This window comes from Lepidochelys kempii, chromosome 9 (genome assembly GCF_965140265.1).
Source record: "Lepidochelys kempii isolate rLepKem1 chromosome 9, rLepKem1.hap2, whole genome shotgun sequence".
NCBI lineage: Eukaryota > Metazoa > Chordata > Testudines > Cheloniidae > Lepidochelys > Lepidochelys kempii.
In genome coordinates this window covers 50443124-50463668 of record NC_133264.1, presented here as the reverse complement: position 1 = coordinate 50463668, position 20545 = coordinate 50443124, and the positions used below count along the sequence as shown (strand labels likewise).

At 44.9% G+C, this 20545-nt stretch overlaps 1 protein-coding gene across 1 annotated transcript in view; it reads right to left on the bottom strand.

Moving 5' to 3' along the window:
• Window positions 1–1885: 1885 nt before the first annotated feature.
• The window catches only part of SUMO3 (small ubiquitin like modifier 3), a 26658-nt gene continuing 7998 nt past the window's right edge, over window positions 1886–20545 (bottom strand). Inside the window, exons 2-4 of the mRNA XM_073360318.1 lie at window positions 10551–10679; window positions 5111–5182; window positions 1886–3393 (exon numbers count right to left, since the gene is read on the bottom strand). Of these exons, the coding sequence (XP_073216419.1) occupies window positions 3331–3393; window positions 5111–5182; window positions 10551–10679 (264 nt within the window). The 3' untranslated portion in view covers window positions 1886–3330. The remainder of the gene's footprint in view (window positions 3394–5110; window positions 5183–10550; window positions 10680–20545) is intronic.

Genomic DNA, 20545 nt, shown 5'->3' with positions numbered 1-20545 from the left:
TTCTTAAAGATTTCACATGATGGAGAGTCCATCTCACCCTTTGGTATTTTGGTCCAATAGTTAATTTACCTGCACTGTAAAAAGCATGTGCCTCCTTGGAGTTTAATGACAGGTTTCAGAGTAGCAGCCGTGTTAGTTGTATCCACAAAAAGAAAAATAAATTTGTTAGTCTCTAAGGTGCCACAAGTACTCCTTTTCTTCTTGGAGTTTAAATTGGTCTAGTTTCTATTTCCAGCCAGTGGCTTCTCTTATGGCTTTGCTAGATAGATTAGAGAGCCCTGCAGGCACACACAGATTGTAAAATGTAACATCTCACTGAAAGATGGGAAATTCAAACTGTCCCCTAGTTTTTGGTAATTGCATACCTGCAGAACTTGAGAGCTGTAGGCTGTCTTGCTGCTCAGGCACGCGTGGCTTAGCTGCAGTCACATGAGCCTGTAGACCAGTTCAGCTAGATGGAATCTGACCACTCTAAGTGGAGTAGTAGTCTGAGCGATAGGGGAAGACAGGTTCCCTCTTCTCCTGATCCACATTTTCCACTCCTCCTGCTGCTCTCAGAGATCTAGGCTACAGAGTAGACTCCAAGCTTCAGCTTCCTGAATGATTCAGTCCCCCCTTCAAGTGAAACCTTGGAAAGGGGAGCCCCACCTCCCTGAGAAAGCAGTATACCTCACAGATAGTACTGTCTGCTCAGCACAATGGGCCTGTTTTGAGTACTTGTTTTCCTTTCCCCCACATTTTTGAATGATCTAGTCCCTCTCAAGCCAGATAAGTTCTAGCTACCCTGCTTAGGGCTACAGGAGCTGTTTCTGAAGACAAAAAATGACATACATCGAAGTGACAAGTATGGTACATTGTGTGTAAATTGTCAAAGCTGTCTCTACACTGGGAAACACCAGTGCTGAATTTCACTCTGCAAATTTATCTCAGAGGAAGTGGAACATGTCTAGTGTCTGGTGATGTGTTTCGCACTGTGGGAAATACTCTAATTCATCAAAAGGGAAAAGCTGCATGCAATTGTTCGTTAGAAGCCGCCTCAGAGAGAGAAAGAATAGCTACTGCAAAATTTTCATTGGGAAACTGGCGATGGTGAAAGTTGTCTGACACACAAGCAATGAAAGATGTTGCTTTTTTTAGTTTGGTGGGATCACTTGTCTTTGTGTGCCCTCAATGCTCTGTATTTATACCTAGAAGCAAACCTAACAATGTACTGCTGTCATACTGGCATCTCAGTAAGTTCAGTTACAGGTATGTTTCTCACGTTCAGTTACAGGTATGTTTCTTACGTTGAGCTGGCCTCTTGAACAACTCAGCACAGCTGCTGTTTACAGAGAAACCTGGAAATCTTCCAACGCTCCTGCCCAATTATTTTTTGGTTCAGGTAATTAACAAAACACACAAAAGATATTCCTCACCAGTTAACCATAGTAGAGTTTGGATTACCAGATGAGTGTGCCTTTACTGTAACCCTAGTTGCTTGTGAGTATAAGTACCCTGAACTGTGCATTCACTGTACCTATTATCATGTTCAGTGTAGCTGATTAGAACTATCAGAGGTGACAGGTTTCAGAGTAACAGCCGTGTTAGTCTGTATTCGCAAAAAGAAAAGGAGTACTTGTGGCACCTTAGAGACTAACCAATTTATTTGAGCATAAGCTTTCGTGAGCTACAGCTTATGCATCCGATGAAGTGAGCTGTAGCTCACAAAAGCTTATGCTCAAATAAATTGGTTAGTCTCTAAGGTGCCACAAGTACTCCTTTTCTTTTTATCAGAGGTGAGGATTTCAATGCAAGATATGGTAACAAATAAAGCAATGGCACTTCAGTGACCTCATGTCAAGTAAAGCCTTCAGAAATGCAGCAGCATTAAACATAAGCCATGAGACAGAGTACCAAACTATATTTACTGTATACAGTAGTAAAGGACAACAAATAATGTACAAATTGGTGACTAAACTATGAGCTCTAACAGAATATCCCACCCTAGCCCATATACAATAAAATGAAAAAGAAAATAAGGACTTTTCCCAGCAAGATTTCAAGCAAAGTGATGATCTAATGCTGTCAAATTGGTCAGGTAAATATAAAAGGCAGATAATGACCTAATCAAGCAGCGATTGACAACCTATTGAAGGATAATAGAATGACCTTTTAAAAATTTCATTTGGAGTAGAGCCCAAAACATCATACAGAACTGAAAGTCACCACATAAATGCATTTAAAATTCAATACATTTTGGGAAGCAGCAGAGCAGAAATTTCTCAGAAGAACCTTAAATTACCTTTTCAAGGTTTTTGTGCTTAGCAATCTTTTAATAGCTCTTCTGCACATACAACTTGGCCAGAAGCTCATCAAGAGTCCGTCTGTTAGGGGTTTGGTTTGTTTTATATAAGACCACATTTATCCATAAGAAACACATATTGAAAGAAACCAGAGGCCACATATTTACTAGTACCAAGTGAGTAATAATGATACAACTTCTATGTTTGTATTAAAGGGGATGACAGGGACAAGTTACACATTTTTTTGTCCATCACCTAATAAATGGATAGTGAGCTGTGACGATGGACTTTTTTCTTTTTATTCTTACGGAACATAATACACTAGTGTTCAGTCATGAACACCAGTAGGTTTGGACTAGCATTCTGGTTGCTGACATTAATTCTGGGCAATTCCTTCATTTTTGCTTTTTAAAACTTAAATTTCAGTCTATTTTATCAGATTATGACAAAGCACATGTACATTTGCAATATTTTAAACATTTACTCTATACTAAGCCTCATATCTGCATGTACAGTCCTTGTATCATAGGTTTTAAGTTTTACAATAATAACTGTGTTTACAACACATAGTAAAAACTTCTAAATCAATAACCTTTTCTTCCCTTGCCCTATTGTAGGAGGAGATTTTAAACTCACTACTGAAGTGAGGATATATTTACATGATTAGAATTATGCAGTGGGGCAATAATATAACAAGAGCCAGGAATGAACAATTCATGTCCTAGAATATAGGTGGTTACTTAGGCCACAGGTTTATATAAACAAGGTAACAGCAGACAGACAACCCATATTTTACTTAAACTGAAAAGTTAATTCCATTTGGCCCAATTTAAGATGTAGGTTAATCCCTGCAGATACAGTTTAGACTTGCACACGCAGTATGTCAGAGGGACAGCAGAACAATTTTGGTAAATGTCCTCTAAAGTTTTAAAAGAATCCTGTGTGATTGGCATGTTCATTCATTACTATTTAATAGCAAATCCAAGGACAGATGAGAAAGTGAGGTGTGACAAGGGTCTTTAAATTCCTCTTCCCAAAGGGATCACGTTTAACACACTCCACCTGTCTGCTGTTGAAACACATCAATAGTATCTTCATCTTCCATCTCCAGCTGTTGGATTAATGCACAAATATTTTAATATATACATAGCTATATATTTTAAAAGGGCATTTAGTTCTTGCATTGTTAATAGCATTACTCATTAAAAAGCAGTGTTTAAATTTAAACTTTAATGCTTATTAAATTGCCCTCTCCACCCAACTAGAAAGCAACATCACCCCTTCACCACAGTGTCTTCCCAGCTCCAGTCACAAGTTGTCTTGGTCTCCCTTCAGCCAAGACATTCCAGGCTGACTGACATTGCGTTGGAGAACAAGATCCCAGATTTAGGCAGTAAAGTGGGGTCTAAGATCCAAGGCATTAAGGGCTTCATGTCAGTCTATGCTTTTCCTTTAGCGTCAACACACAGCACAGACTGTTCCTGCTCGACAGGCACAACTCTGGCCCTCCATTCACACCCTTGCTCCCCACAGTCTCAGGCTTGGTCTACACTGAAAAATTAGACAAACCTATCTTCGTTACTCAGGGCAGTGGAAAATTTCAGGCCCTGAGAACCATAGCTAGGTCAAAATGACCCCTGGTGTAGACATGACTAGGTTAACAGAAGGATTCTTCCATCAACCTAGTTACCGCCTCTCGGAGAGGTGGATCACCTACATCAACAGAAAAACCCTTTCTGTCAACATCGGGATCATCTACAATGTTACAGAGGCACAGCTGAAGTGCCATAGCTGTGCCGCCGTAGTGTAAACATACCCTCAGTATACTTCCCCAAGAAGCCTGGGACAAGATTCTCTGCTCTGTTTCCTCCTCTCTAACTGCTAAAGGTGTGGTTTCTGTTGATTTAATCTACAGATCTCCCCAAACTTCATTCCACTCCCAGCCAACTTCTGCAGCAGTGCACTTTGAACCACTGTGCAGTTCAATTTGTCTTCTGAACAGCAAGGGTCTGGAACTAATCTCAAAGGGCCAGATTGTGAACCCCTTTACTCAAGTGACTAACTGCTCACCACTGTGAACAGTTTATTCACATGAGTAGTATCATTAATTCTACAAGGGTTATACTCTGTGGGCACAGAAAAAGTTAGTCTTTTCAGCAAGCCATCCTGGGGTGCACTCCAGTCAGCTGCAGTCAGGGTGTCCCTTTTGAGAGAGATAATCTAGGCTGATAGTTTTCACATCCAATTACAAAATAGCTTTGCAGGGCATTCCCACAGCCAGAACAAACCAGTTTGGTCAGTGATTTATTGTTCTTTCTCAACCCCAAAGGAGGACCCATTAGTCCAATCCACACAATCCAGAATATGTCTTGGTTTTGTTTCTTGTATTCCCTACCACAGGTCTTGTCCATACCAGGAATTCTCCTCCCTGAAATTTATCACTATTGCCAGTACTGATTCAGCTTCAGCAGTGGCAGAAATGGTGGTAGCACTAGTGTAGACAAGGCACCAGCAGCCACCTGCGTTTTAATCATGATATTGTCTAGACCTACTCTGAGCACGGTTTGTAAGACAATCCTTAAAACTCTGGCAGCTATTTGGAGCCATGTCTACACTAGTACTCTCACTTGCTAATTGGGTCAAGCTCCACCAGTGGTAACAATTATGAGAAATTTTAAAGAAAAAGGAATCCTACTGCACATTTTGGGAACTGCCTACAACAGAGATAGTTTTCTATCAAAATGCCCCCTAAAATAGTTTTCTCTAGGTGCAGACACATCTAAAAATATACAGAGTTCTGCTACAGTTATTACAACGTATTTTCATACCTGTGCAGGTGTGTCAGTTTCATTAATTGGTTGTCCATCAAATCTGAATCTAATCTGTCTCATTGACAAACCCTGGAAGTTAAAATAATTAACATGAAATATGGAGATATGGAATCCAAATAAAATAAGTTTATGATTAGGAGTATTTGCTATAATGTGTAAAAATCAGAATTCAGAAGATTTAAAGTTACAGAAGAGCTATATGCATGTCGTAGTATATGAATCAAAACAGATGTCAAAATTCTAAGTTAGTCTGATATCCCAGGGCAGGCACTGTATGAGCAGGACACCTACAGTAGAACCTAAGAGTTATGAACTGACCAGTCAATCACACACCTTATTTGGAACAGGAAGTACACGATCAGGCAGCAGTAGAGGGGAAAACAAAAACAAAAAAAAAAATCCCCCAACAAATACAGTAAACTACTCAAAAAATAAAGGGAAAGCAGCATTTTTCTTCTGCATAGTAAAGTTTCAAAGCTATATTAAGTCAATGTTCAATTGTAAACTTTTGAAAGAACAACCATAATGTTTTGTTCAGAGTTACAAACTACCTCCATTCCCAACATGTTCTTAACTCTGAGGTTCTACTGTATTTTGGAATAGCACATGCCCCCTGCACCTGGCAGTATGTAGCTTTCTGTTGAGTGGGGGAAGGGAGAGTAATGCCTTGTCTACACTATGAAATTACTCCAATTTTAAAGAAGTCGATTTTTGGGAACAGATTGTATAAAGTCGAGTGCATGCATCCACACTAAACATAATTCGGCAGTGTGCGTCCACAGTACCGTGGCAAGCGTCGACATTCCAAGTGGTGCACTGTGGGTAGCTATCCCACAGTTCCCACAGCCCGTTCGAATTCTGGGCTGAGCTCCCAGTGCCTGATGGGGCCAAAAATTTGTTGTGGGTGCTTATGGGTAAATGTCGTCAGTCAACCCTCCCTCCGTGAAAGCAACGGCAGACTATCATTTTGCGCCCTTTTCCCTGGATTGCCTGAGCAGACGCCATAGCATGGCAAGCATGGAGCCCGTTCAGATCACCGCAGCAGTTATGACCATTGTAAACACCTCACGCATTATCGTGCAGTTTATGCAGAACCTGAAAAACCAGGCAAGGAGGCGATGGCAGCACGGTGACGAGAACGATGAGGACATAGACACAGATTTCTCTAAAACCGTGGTCCCCGACAATTTGCAGATCCTGGTGTTAATGGGGAAGGCTCATGCCATGGAATGCCGATTCTGGGCCTGAGCAACAAGCACAGAGTGGTGGGAGCGCATAGTGTTGCAGGTTTGGGATGATTCCCAGTGGCTCCGAAACTTTCGCATGCGTAAGGGCACTTTCATGGAACTTTGTGACTTGCTTTCCCCTGCCTTGAAGCGCAAGAATACCAAGATGAGAGCAGCCCTCGCAGTTGAGAAGCGAGTAGCAATAGCCCTGTGGAAGCTTGCAACGCCAGACAGCTACCAGTCACTCAGGAATCAATTTGGAGTGGGCAAATCTACTGTGGGGGTTGCTGTGATGCAAGCAGCCAACGCAACCATTGAGCTGCTGCTATCAAAGGTAGTGACTCTGGGAAATGTGCAGGTCACAGTAGATGGTTTTGCTGCAATGGGATTCCCTAACTGTGGTGGGGCTATAGACGGAACACATATCCCTATCTTGGGACCGGACCACCAGGGCAGCCAGTACATAGACTGGTGGATCACAAGGGATGTTTCACCAACATCAACGTGGGATGGCCAGGAAAGGTTCATGATGCTCATGTCTTCAGGAACTCTGGTCTGTTTAAACGGCTGCAGGAAGGCATTTACTTCCCAGACAAGAAAATAACTGTTGGCGATGTTGAAATGCCTACAGTTATCCTTGGGGACCCAGCCTACCCCTTAATACCCTGGCTCATGAAGCCATACACAGGCACCCTGGACAGTAGTCAGGAGCTGTTCAAGTATAGGCTGAGCAAGTCCAGAACGATGGTAGAGTGTGCATTTGGACGTTTAAGGGGTCGCTGGCGCAGTTTACTGACTCGCTCAGACCTCAGCGAAACCAGTATTCCCATTGTTATTGCTGCTTGCTGTGTGCTCCACAATCTCTGTGAGAGTAATGGGGAGACGTTTATGGCGTGGTGGGAGGCTGAGGCAAATCTGAATACGCTGAATACACGCAGCCAGACACCAGGGCAATTAGAAGAGCACAGCAGGAAGCGCTGCGCATCAGAGAAGCTTTGAAAACCCGTTTCATGACTGGCCAGGGTACCATGTGACACTTCTGTTTGTTTCTTCTTGATGGAAACCCACCCCTTGGTTGACTAATTCCCTGTAAGCCACCCGCCCTCCCCCCATTCGATCACAGCTTGCTTGCAAAGGAAATAAAGTCACTATCATTTAAAAACCATATATTCTTTATTAATTGGGTATAAAAATAGGGAGATAACTCACAAGGTAGCCTGGGTGGGGTGTGGGAGGAGGGTAGAAGGGAAGGAAAACGTCACTTCAAAACTTGTTGAATGACAGCCTTCTATTGCTTGGGCTGTCCACTGCGGTGGAGTGGTTGGGTACCCAGAGCCTCCCCTCCCCTGTTCTTGGGCATCTGGGTGAGGAGGCTATGGAAATTGGGGAGGAGGCAGGGCAGTTAAACAGGGGCTGCAGCGGCAGTCTGTGATCCTGCTGCCGTTCCTGAACCTCCAACAGACGCCGGAGCATGTCCTTTTGATCCCGCAGTAGCCCCAGCGTTGCATCCTGCCTCCTCTGATCTTCCTGCCACCACCTCTCATCTCGATCGTCCCTCCTGTCCTCACGTTCATTGGCCGCTTTTCTGTACTGTGCTACTGTGTCCCTCCACACATTCTGCTGAGCTCTGTCAGTGCCGGATGACTGCATGAGCTCAAAGAACATTTAATCACACGTGCATTTTTTTCGACGCCTTATCTGAGATACCCTTTGGGACGGAGGAGGGAGGCTTGAAACATTTGCAGCTGCGGGAGGAAGAAAAGGGAGTGAAGTATTAAAAAAAGATACATTTTACAGAACAATAGCTATACTCTTTCATAGTGAACAACACTATTCACATTACATAGCACATGTGATTTCAGTACAAGGTCACATTTTGCATCTTATATTGAGTGCCTGTGGCTTTGGTGTTAGAGATCACACACACGCAGTGCCGGGCAACAGAATTTGGCTTACAGGTGGCCGTGATAAGCCATAGTCTTTCGGCTTCTGCAACCTTCATAACAGCAGCGCCCTCCTTTCCCATATCAAGCAAAGCCTGTTGAGTTGGCCACTTGGTGCTGCGGTTTTCATGTTAACTTGCAGCAGCAGAAACCAAACTAACCCCCCTGCCGTCAATCCAATTCTCTGGGATGATCGCTTACCCCTCCCCCCACCGCGTGGCTGGTATCAGGGAAGATCACTGCTAGCCAAACGCGAACAGCTCAGTGCCAATGCCCTCCCTCTCCCCCCACACCTCTTGGCTAACTGCGGAGGAGGATTTCTTTTCAGTCACAGGCTAACAGCCCAGTAGGAACTGCCACCTCTGAATGTCCCCTTAATTAAATTCTCGTATTTCAACTAGGTTACCGTGAACGATATCACTCTCCTGAGGATAACACAGAGAGATAAAGAATGGATGTTGCTTGAATGCCAGCAAACACCGGGACCATACGCTGCCAGGTTTTGTCATGCAATGATACCAGATTACTTGCTACTAGCATGGCGTGGTAAAGTGTCCTTCATGGTAGGACAAAATAAGGCTGCTCTCCCCAGAAATCTTCTGCAAAGGCTTTTAGAGTACCTCCAGGACAACTTCATGAAGATGTCCCTGGAGGATTTCTGCTCCATCCCCAGACATGTTAACAGACTTTTCCAATAGCTGTACTGGCCACGAATGCATCCCAAGTCCTCAGGGAAAATTAATTATTAAAAAACACTTGCTTTTAAAACATGCATTATATTTAAAAAGCTACACTCACCAGAGGTCCCTTCTCCGGCTTGGTTGGGTTGGGAGGGTATTTCAGTCAGGGTGATAAAAAGATCCTGGCTGTCGGGGAAAATGGTGTGCTGTGTGCTCTCCTCAAGCTCGTCCTCCTCGTCATCTTCCCTGTCCACAAAATCCTCAGGCATGGCGGAGAGTACCCCATCATCGAAGTCCACGGACAGGAGTGGGGTAGTCGTGGCGGCCCTCCCTAGAATTGCATGCAGCTCAGCATAGAAGCAGCATGTCTGGGGCTCTGTCCCGGAGTATCTGTTTGATTCTCTGGTTTTCTGGTACACTTGTCTGAGCTCCTTAAGTTTCACGTGGCACTGTGTTGCATCCCTGCTGTAGCCTCTGTCCATCATGGCCTTGGAGATTTTTTGAAATGTTTTGGCATTTCATCTTTTGGAATGTAGTTCTGATAGCACAGATCCGTCTCCCCATACAGCAATCAGATCCAGTACCTCCCGTTCGGTCCATGCTGGAGCTCTTTTTCGATTCTGGGACTGCATGGTTACCTGTGCTGATGAGCTCTGCATGGTCACCTCTGCTGATGAGCTCGCCTGGCCAAACAGGAAATGAGATTCAAAAGTTCCCGGGGCTTTTCCTGTACACCTGGCCAGTGCATCCGAATTCAGAGTGCTGTCCAGAGCGGTTACAATGGTGCACTGTGGGATAGCTCCCGGAGGCCAATACCGTCAGATTGCATCCACACTAACCCTAATTTGAAACAGCGATGTCGATTTCAGCGCCCATCCCCTCATCAGGGAGGAGTACAAAAATCAATTTTAAGAGCTCTTTATGTCGACAAAAATGGCTTCATTGTGTGGACGGGTGCAGGGTTAATTCGATGTAATGCTGCTAAATTCGACAAACTCGTAGTGTAAACCAGGCCTAAGCTACCACAGCAGAGTGATGCAGGGGGATAGAGAGACAGCAAAAAACATGGGGGGGGGGCGCGCCCAGAGTGAAAAAACAAAAGGAAAAGACAGACAACTACCTTTCATCTTCAAAGCACTCTGAAAACTTCTTAAACCTCACTTCACACTTGTCAGGTGCATAAGGATTTTACATACATTATAACAGAGGTTAAGAGATCTAAGGCAACAGAAGGAATTAGTGTCAGAGTTGAGATTAGAGTTCAGAAGTTTCTGGCCCCTAGTACCAATTTTAGAGAACCAGGAGCACTGGATGAGGAGAAAGTCATTTTGATTAAAGTATAACAAACTAAATTTTTCAAACCAGAGAGAGAAAGTTAGGCCTCAAAATACATATTCTACCATACTCCCATATAATGGGGTCTACTCATTCTCTGGAACATTGGTATTTAACACATTTTATGAAAAGAAAAGTTTCCATAATGACAAGGTCTTTCATAAGATAAGTGATCCTATTGACTCTCAGGCAGCATGATGAATTTATTAGTAATACTGGACCACAACATATAAAAGCTGTGTTAAACATGTACCTGTCTCTCACAATAAGCCTTCATTAGTTTGCTTAGGGGTGTATGCCTTTTTATTTTGAACTGCACCACGGATCCATCCTGGCCAGCTACTTTTAGATTGATATGGTCATTCTCTGTTTTTACTCCTTCCTGCAAAACAAAATGTAAAGATGGACATCACTATTTAGGAATAAAAGTTACCCTAAGAATCTGGAAAAGACTGATAGTACTTCAGCAAACTGTTGCAAAACAAGCATTCCTTCCTATGTATAAAGGTTTGATGTTCTCCACAGCACACAAAGGAAAAATACCTGAAGTTTTGTGTTTGCCTCTGAGACTTGCAGGCAAAGAGGTAAAAGCAAGAAACTTTAGAACAAATTACTAAAAACTGAACAAATTCCAACATGTACATCTGCAAACTCAGACCATCCTGAGGGGAAAGTTAGTAGATTATTTATACTCAATGGCAAAACACTAAATTAATACAGAGTTAAGGCTGCTTGATATGTCATGCAGAACATTGAGTTGAGCAAAACTCAAACGTCTGAAAACCAGGAAATGCATAGTTAAGTGTTCATGGGCAACCTTAACTTTGCTCTCTTTCAGTAATGCCCCAATATGCCCCATTAACACACATACCTTTACTTTGCCAACCACACAGCTGCTGAAATTACTCCAGGAGGGGGATTCTCCACCTCTGCGAAAGCACAGAATTCATATGGCCTGCATTTTTCTGTGCCCCCTGCACAGAAAAATGAAAAAAAAAAAATCTGCTGGGGGACACATCCCTCTTCCAGCATGCCTGAAGCAGCCTCAGAGACGGGGGAGGGAAGCTGGGCGTGCGTGCCTTGGTGATCACCATTGGGAGTGGCTGGGGGGCAGGGAGCAGGGCTGGGCATACGTGCATGGCAACAAGCGAGAGAGATACTCTGTCCCTCTCTCTTGCAACTGCAGCTCCCTGGCGTGTAAGGGTAGGGCTTTTTATTATGCAGGAAGAACGCTAGAGGCACAAATGAAGCAGCCTGCCTGAGGGCTTGTCTACACTGCCACTTTACAGTGCTGCAATTTTCTCGCTCAGGCGTGTGAAAAAACACCCCCCCCCCCGAGCACTGCAAGTTTCAGCGCTGTAAAGTGCCAGTGTAGACAGGGCTCCCAGCGCTGGGAGCTATTCCCCTCGTGGAGGTGGGTTTTTTGAGTGTTGGGAAAGCCCCCTCCCAGCACTATGCTGCGACTACACAAGCCACATTAAAGCAGTGCTACAGCACTGCTTTAACATTGCCAGTGAAGACTTTCCCTGAGTTAACTGATCTCATTCGCTGAGGCACAGATGTAGCAGCCTGACTGTGTAGCAAAGTTGTTAAAGTTGCTATTGATGGTTAATTGACCTCATTCTCGGAGGCAGAAATTGTTCCTATTGTTAATCAACTGTTCCCATTCTCAGTCAGTTCTCCCAGGAGCATAAAATTTGTGAAAGTTTTAAGGCCAGAGTGATGTAAAGGAGTCTTATTATAAATGATAGTAAGGGGATCCTCAGCTAGGAAGATCTGTGTGTTCTCTGACTTTTTTTCTGTGCCAAAGTGGCACAGTGGGGTTAGATTACAGTTCAGGATTTATTTAAATGGGTAAGTAAAAGACTTTGAAGGCAATAAAACATTTACCAAGCAGTCAATAAAGGGCCCGTCTACACTGGCAAGTTTCTGCGCAGTAAAGCAGCTTTCTGCCCTGTAACTCCTGAGGTGCACACACTGCCAAGCCACTTAGTGCGCAGAAACTGCGCAGTTGTAGCGCTCTAAAAAAACCAGCCCGACGAGAGGCGTAGAGCTTTCTGCACCGGGGCTACAGCACTGCAGTGCCAGTGTAGACACCGTGGCAACTACAGCGCTGTGACTGACCTCCAGGAGGTGTCCCACAATACCTCTTCTCGCCTCTCTGGTCATCGATTTGAACTCTACTGACCTGCCCTCAGGTGACCAACTGTCATCCCCACCCCATACATTGCAAATTTGAAAGTCCCCTTCCTCTTTCCTCGGTGATATATACAGTGGTCTCAGTGCATCTTTCCAGGTAGCCATGCCTGCTCCACGCACCAGGCGATCCCCCACTTGGAGCAATGCCAAGCTCCTGGACCTCATTGGCATTTGGGGAGAGGAAGTGGTGCAGTCACAACTGCGCTCCAGCCGTAGGAATTAGGATACCTACAGACAGATTTCATGATGCATGACAGAAAGGGGCTATGACTGGGACACATTGCAGTATAGGGTAAAAGTGAAGGAGCTGCGGAATGCCTACCATAAGGCATGGGAGGCAAACCGCTGCTCCAGTGCTGCGCCCACAAGCTGCTGGTTCTACAAAGGAAGCTGGACGTGATAATCAGTGGTGACCCCATCTCCATTGCAAAGGCCCCTGCGGATACTTCATTGGCTCATGTGCCATTCGAGAGTGGATTGAGCCAGGACGAGGAAATCTTGGATGAAGAGGGGGAGGGGGACCCAGAGGCAGAGGATGGCTTGGAGGCCAGAGATGCATGCAGTCAGGTTTTCTTTTCTACTCCGGAGGAGCCTAGCTAGTCACAGCAGTTGATCGTGGCAAAGCGGAAAGAAGAGAGGAGGCCCCTGGTAAGTGGATCTGATTTTGAGAATTGCTGAAGCAATTTATTGGGGGCAGGAGGGTTGCCTCCCACTGCATGCCTATTCTGAGCAGCAGAACAGGCTCTTGATAAGACTCCCTCACTTCATGGGAATTTCCCTCAGCGATCTCCAGTAGAACTCTCATGGAGATACTGGGCAATCCACTGCTGCAGGTTCCTCGGCAGAGCTGCTTTGTTTCTTGCCCCTTTAATGGTGACTTTCCTGCGCCACTGTGCCGTCCGGGGGGGGGGGGGGGGGGAGGGGGGACCATTGCTGCACACAAGCAAGCCACATAGGGGCCAGGGCAGAAGCTGCAGCCTTGGAGAAGGCCCTCCCTAGATTCCCTGCTCACCCTCAGCAGCGAGATATCTTCCATAATGATCACATCCTGTGGAAAGTGTGGGGACAGGAATGATCATCAAGCCCCCCTTCAGGAGCCACATGCCCAGTGTACAGCAAGGTTCAGGAAGAGTGATTCACCGTGGCCCTGTGGTTACTCACCATTTTGGGGGTCTTGTGGCTCATGTGTGCTTGCCTGGGGTCAGCCAGTTAGTGACAGGTGTGCGAGTACTGGCTGTGTTTTAAAGCACTGAATCAGTGTTGTCTGTGTTGCAAAAAATGCTGCTTCTGTAAAATGTTGTATTTAAACTTCACAGAGATGACCTTGAGAGGCCAGCCTCCCTTATCGGTGGCAGAATGGCTGTGCAGAATTAGAAAGTGGCCACGAAGAACTAAGGAGGACTTTCTCCATGAGGTTATGATGCATTCTGCCGCTGAGAAACAGGAATTGAAGGAGTAGCGGGACAGCGAGAAGAGGGACGGAAAGGGAACGCAGCACACCAGAAAGAAGCCATGGAGCGGCTTTTAAACCTTATGGAGTGCCAAGTGGACATGCTCCAGGTGATACTAGCTCTTCAAACCAAGCAGCTCCGTGCCTGCCCTCCCCTGCAGCCGCTGTTACAAAACTCTTTCCCATGCCTCCCCCCCCACAACCCACACTGCCAACACACTTATCAACCTCCTGGCTCCACTCTCTACCCACAGCATTCCACTCCTCCCGCCTCACAGTCCAGCAGTGTGGACTCCCACTACCCACTGCACTCAACACCCATCCCTCTGCAGTTTGGCCCTGCTGAAGTACAGCACCCGCTGCATTGGACTCCAAAGGAGAAGGCTGGGTATGATCCCTGGACATACACAAATCTGTAGCCATCCCGAGACCCCTTCTCCTCTGGAGACCTTCCCTTCCACCTTCCCCCACCCCCCTTCCTGCTGACGTATTTTTGTCATTTGACTCTCTCCTCTGGTTGTTGTCTTTTAATAAAAGAACCATGTTGGTTTGAAAGCAATCTTTATTCTATTAAGTGAAAGCAAAAAGAGCACTGCAAAGCAACATGCAATTATGTTAAACCCCCTTATTGCATCATGTGCACCAGTCACCTCCTAGCATTACAAGCACTGCAATCCCAAGCATAGCAGCAAATATTAGTGACTTTCAGCTTCAAATTGCTGCCTCAAGGCATCCCTCATCCTTATGGCCCCGTGCTGTGCCCTTCTAATAGCCCTGGTCTCTGGCTGTTCAAACTCAGTCTCCAGGCGCTAAACCTCTGCGGTCCAGCCCCGACTTGAGCTTTCACCCTTCCCTTCACAAATATTATGGAACGTACAGCACGCAGCTATAAGCATAGGAATATTGTCATCAGCCATGTCCAGCTTCCCATACAGGCATCGCCAGCAGGCTTTTAAACGGCCAAATGCACACTCCAGTCATTCTGCACTTGCTCAGCCTGTTATTGAACTGCTCCTTGCTGCTGTCAAGTTGCCCCATGTACAGTTTCATAAGCCACGGCATTAAAGGGTAGGCCAGGTCTCCCAGGATCATAATGGGCATTTCAACTTCCCCTATGGCAGTGGTTCCCAAACTGGGGTTCGAGAACCCCTGGAGGTCCGTGAAATGTTACAGAGGGTTCTCGGGGGAAAATTCCCTAATGGCGGTCAGAGCTGTCCCTAGTGACCTCAGGCAGCACGGGGCCAGCAGCCCGTAGCCCCTGGACTTCCAAGAGCTAAGCAGATCAAAGCAAACATATTTATCACACTGAGGAGATTTAAACTTCAAGACTCCTTATAAAACAGGGAGGTGGATATTTTAAAAATTAAATAGGCAGTTAGTATTGTTTTTAAAATTATGATGAAGAACAAGTTTAAGCTTTGTTGTACTGGACTGCTCAAGACCTGAATGCTTGTGTTGGAGGAACTCTGAGTTGGCGTCTTAAATACCTTCAAACTGTTTCACATCTGATACTCCTTGATAAAACATAGGAGCCTTTTCTTATAACAGACTTTTCAAAGTGATATAAGCTACAAAAGCGAGATCTTGGATGAGTGTTGCCGCTTTCATAATGTAACAAAAATACTGTAATAAGTAATTAATAATAGTGTGTAATAAGCATGTCATAAAAATAAATTTTATATTTCCAAGATCACTGCTTTTATAATTTATTCTCAGATAAAGGAGAAAATCCCTGGAAATATTCATTTTTAGGAGGGGGTTCACAAGACTTGACATTTTAGTAAAGGGGTTCACAGGTTGTTAAAGTTTGGGAACCACTGCCCTACAGTGATCTTCTGGTCCGGGAAGAAAGTCCCTGCTTGCAGCTTCCTGCACAAGCCAGTGTTCCAAAAGATGCATGCGTCATGCACCTTTCTGGACCAGCCTGCATGAATGTCCGTGAAACACCCATGGTGACCCACAAGCACCTGGAGAACCATTAAGAAATACCCCTTGCGATTAATGTACTTGGTGGCTATGTGATCTGGTGCCAGAATTGGAATGTGAGTGCCATCTATCACCCCTCCACAGTTAGGGAAGCCCATTTATACAAAGTCATCCACAATGTCACGCACGTTGCCCAGAGTCATGGTCTTTCGGAGCAGGATGCGATAGATGGCCCTGCAAACTTCCATCAACACGACTCCAACGGTCGACTTTCCCACTCCAAACTGGTTAGTGACAGATCAGTAGCAGTCTGGAGTAGCCAGCTTCCACAGTACAATTGCCACACGCTTCTCCAATGACAGGGCAGCTCTCATTCTTGTGTCCTTGTGCCGCAGAGCTGGGGCGAGTTCCTCACAAAATCCCATGAATGTGGCTTTCTTCATGCGAAAGTTCTGCAGCCACTGCTCATCATCCCAGACATGAATCACAATGCGATCCAACCACTCAGTGCTTGTTTCCCGAGTCCAAAAGCGGTGTTCCACTTTGGTCAGCACCTCCGTGAATGCCACAAGCAATCTCTTGTTGTAGCTACTATGTATGGCAAGATCAACTTCGTATTCCTCTTGCCTTTGTAGTTTAAGGAATAACTCCACTGTCACTTGTGACGTGTTGGTCAGAGCGAGCAGCTTACTGGTCAGCAGTTAGGGATCCATTCTTGCAACCTGAAAGAGGCAGGGCACGCCGTACAGAAACCATTGAAAGATAATGCCAAACATGGACAGAAGCACAGGGATTGCTGGGATGCGAAGCAACGCATCAAGGGGCATTGGGACTGGACCAAGGATGCTCCGTGTTCCCACAAGTCTTAGTTGCAAAAGAGAAAGAGGGTGCTCTGTGGGATAGCTGCCCAGAGTGCACCATTCCAAATAGCGCTGCAAGTGTGAACACGCTATTGCGCAGGCAGCTGTCAGTGTGAACACACAACAGCGGTTTTCCTTCTGCGCTCTCTGACCGGCGCTGTAACTTTGCCAGTGTAGACGTGCCCAAAATGTCAGGAAAATCAGAACCAAGCACTTCCCAAAGTACCCAGCCAGGTCCAGGACAATGATTAGCAAAACGGTATGACTTTCATGTGTGAAAGTCTCAGCAATTTAAAATGACATTCTACTTTTATAAAAATTTTTTTTTTGCTGTTTGGTGTTCTGAAACCTAATTTAAATTAAATCCAGGATTATAATTGGAATGCCTGGTACTAGTTACCAACTGTTTACAACTTACCTTCCATGTGTTTGGGAAATGCTGAATAGTTATTGTGACTTTTTTCTGTATTGTAATTTAAATAAATTACTAAAACAATTGAAACTGGTGTGATTATACTGCATTATTTTGACAAATAAAATATGCAGAATTTTGAATTTTTTGGTGCAGAATCCCCCCAGGAGTAAGAAATGTACAAGCTCTTCACCTCCTTTTACAACCCATTCACTCTCATGCCCAGGATTCCAACTAACACTGTTAAAGGACACGCCCCCCAAAAGTTGCTCTGAACCCACTCAGGCCTCTGCCCCTGGCTCTTCCCCCACTGGATAAAACATAAAAATTTGTTTAGACCGGCTACTGACTATCCTACTGTGTTCACAGTAAGCCTCCCCATAATATATAAATCTGCTATAACATAGACAGCTTCTACCAAGCAAAATGAGTTATTAAATCTTTATTGCACAGGTGTACAAAGGTTCAGACTAAAAATGTCATTGGTGGGGTGTTCACCAGAGGCAATGGCATTAGCGCATTCTCTCAGCCTACCTAGACAAGCATAAGTGGCTGCACAGAAACCCTCTTGGTTTTGTTCTTTATTGGCACATGCACATTGTGCTCCTTCCAGGTTGCACATCTATGCAAGCAAAGAAGTGAATGTGTTCTTAAATACTGTTCACAGCTTGGGTCTCCCAAAGACTTAGTAGATGCCATGCACTACCTTGGGTAACAACTGACTGACCAACAGACTATTCTGAGCTGCATCACAGCAATAATTTTATCAGTAGCTCTGCACAAACACGCACACACAGCCAGAATTTCCCATTGTCTCCCTCATGCCCGTGGCTGTGCAGACACTCCTTATTCTGAGCATAACCCTGTATACCACTGAAATAAATTTCCTTACTTATCAAACAAGTCAAAATAAAGACTCAATCACAACAGAATAAAAATTATTGCTCTAACTAGATCTGGTACCTTGCAATCCATTGCTATGGAGTACAGAGGATGCAGTAATATGTCCAAAGCACTTAATCTCTCTCTCTCAGATTCTAATCCCCCTTTTCCTCTCCTCCCCATGCAATCTGAATTCCGGTGAATTACATGAAACAGGTAAATGTCCCATTAGTGGATATCCAGGATTTGTTTTGGGCTGCTATGTTATGTCTAGCTATCTGCAAGTCTCTAAAAGTGTAAGAGAAATTTTGTACACCCTTTTCTAAAGTTTACTTTAGAGAGACATTTGTTTGACTATTTCAAGTAGGAGCAGCTGTTAGATGGGGGTCCCCTGGAGTGGGTGAGGAATATCTTGAATTCCAGGTCCTCAGCCTTTAACTGCCCATCAAACGCCTTTAGGAAGGCAATGGTTATCCCTCAAGGACAGACACCATGCTTAGCAATAAGACAATGCTTTATGGGAGCCTGTATGTCCCAGTCAAGAGAAAGGAGTAGATCCCACATAAATATTATGCAAAGACCTTTTCCCCCTACAACACCACTAAGCTTGGCACAATTTAATACATTTTCAGTTTTACAGTGGTGCTGCAAGGGCCTCCCTGAACAGCTGCAAGGTACTGAATCCCTGCAGGAGCAAGGTATAGAGAGGACTATGGTCCCGGCAGGGCAGAGCAGTGACCCCCTCAGCCTGGATTGCAAGGTCAATGAGTTCCCAGCCACAGGGGAGGCCACCATGCTACTGAATGACTCCTGCTAGGGGAAGGCCACCGCATCCCCAGACAGCAAGTGAGTAAGTGAGCAGGACTGTGGCAACAGCGTCGCAGAGGGCTCCTTGTGCAGCCACAGGAACAGTGACGCAGATCCCTACAAGCAAACAGTGCAGAGAGGCCAAAAGATTTTTGTTGTCAATTTCAGTGCATCAGGCAAAATCCACATTTACTAAGAACTAACAAACAATTTAAATCGAATCCTACCAAGCCTAAATAATACAATGCACCCAGTACTGCATGCCTAGGTAAACAAATTAATGCTGTCTACCCTGCACAGAATCCCCAGCCATGCAACTCGCCACCTCTGAGTTCTGGAGCAAAGAACTCCAGATGATTGGACTAGATGACCTTCTGAGATCTCTTCCAACCCTAATCTTCTATGATTCTATGTGTTATGAGCTTGGGTTGCTGCTCCTTGGTCCTGATGCAACTTTTCTGGGAGGGAGGCAGGAGGAGGAAGGTGGGGGGCGATGGAGGAACTCCTCAGTAAATCAAAGTTTATAACGTGGCCCAATCAGCCTGTGCCAAGGCTCACAACTACTTCAAATGTGAAAGTTAAGCGTCACATTCCTTTATGACATGAATTTCAGTGAAATAACTGTCATTCACTGAGTTATCCCACTGTCCTCAAACTCTGAATTGAACATGCTTGCCTACACAGGTGCATAATAGACCGCAAGCACTTTAATTGCTGAACTGTTATTGTGACGCTCTGTACCTCAGGGGAACACCTTACACCCCCATGTTCATCTTTATAAAATAATTATGTGGTATCCAATGCAAAGTTTGTCATGTTGGGTGTCTTCGGAAGGCTCATAATGCTCTGAGCATGGTTGTTATAGTGATGTTATAGTAATTGTTACAGTACGGTTATAGGCTATAATTTTATGTATATAGTTATGAGGCTAAAAATGTATCCTCATGGCTTAAAGCAAGCCCATGCAAAAACTCTCCAAGAACAAAAAGAAAAGGAGTACTTGTGGCACCTTAGAGACTAACCAATTTATTTGAGCATGAGCTTTCATGAGCATCCGATGAAGTGAGCTGTAGCTCACGAAAGCTCATCCTCAAATAAATTGGTTAGTCTCTAAGGTGCCACAAGTACTCCTTTTCTTTTTGCGAATACAGACTAACACGGCTGTTACTCTGAAACATCTCCAAGAACAGAGACAGTTCACACCTCATTAGGGCATGGATAGGACAAACCCAGCCCAGCCTCCCAGAAACAACTGACACTGTCTTAGGCAGCAACAAAAGAATCTGTTAGACCCTCGAGGGAGCCACCCCCTTCCTTTGGGCAGTTTTGGACTGCGATGAGGTAATGCTCACCTGACTCTGAAAGGGGGTGGGGGGGCAAAGCCAAGAGGAAAGAAAGGACATGATACAAGGGAGAGACATTTTGCCGTGCTCTCTCTCTTTCACCTACAGACTGAAGCGCTGATCAAAGGGGAGAGAGCCAGCCTGTGGTGAGAAGCATCTAAATTTTTAAGGACACAAAGTGTTAAGAACAGTTTAGAATGCATTTTGCATTTATTTCATTTGATCAAATCTAACTTGTTATGCTTTGACTTATAATCACTTAAATATACCTTTACAGTTAATAAATCTGTTTATTCTACCTGAAGCGATGCATTTGGTTTGAGGCGTGTCAAAGACTCCCCTGGGGAGTACAAGCCTGGTACATATCCT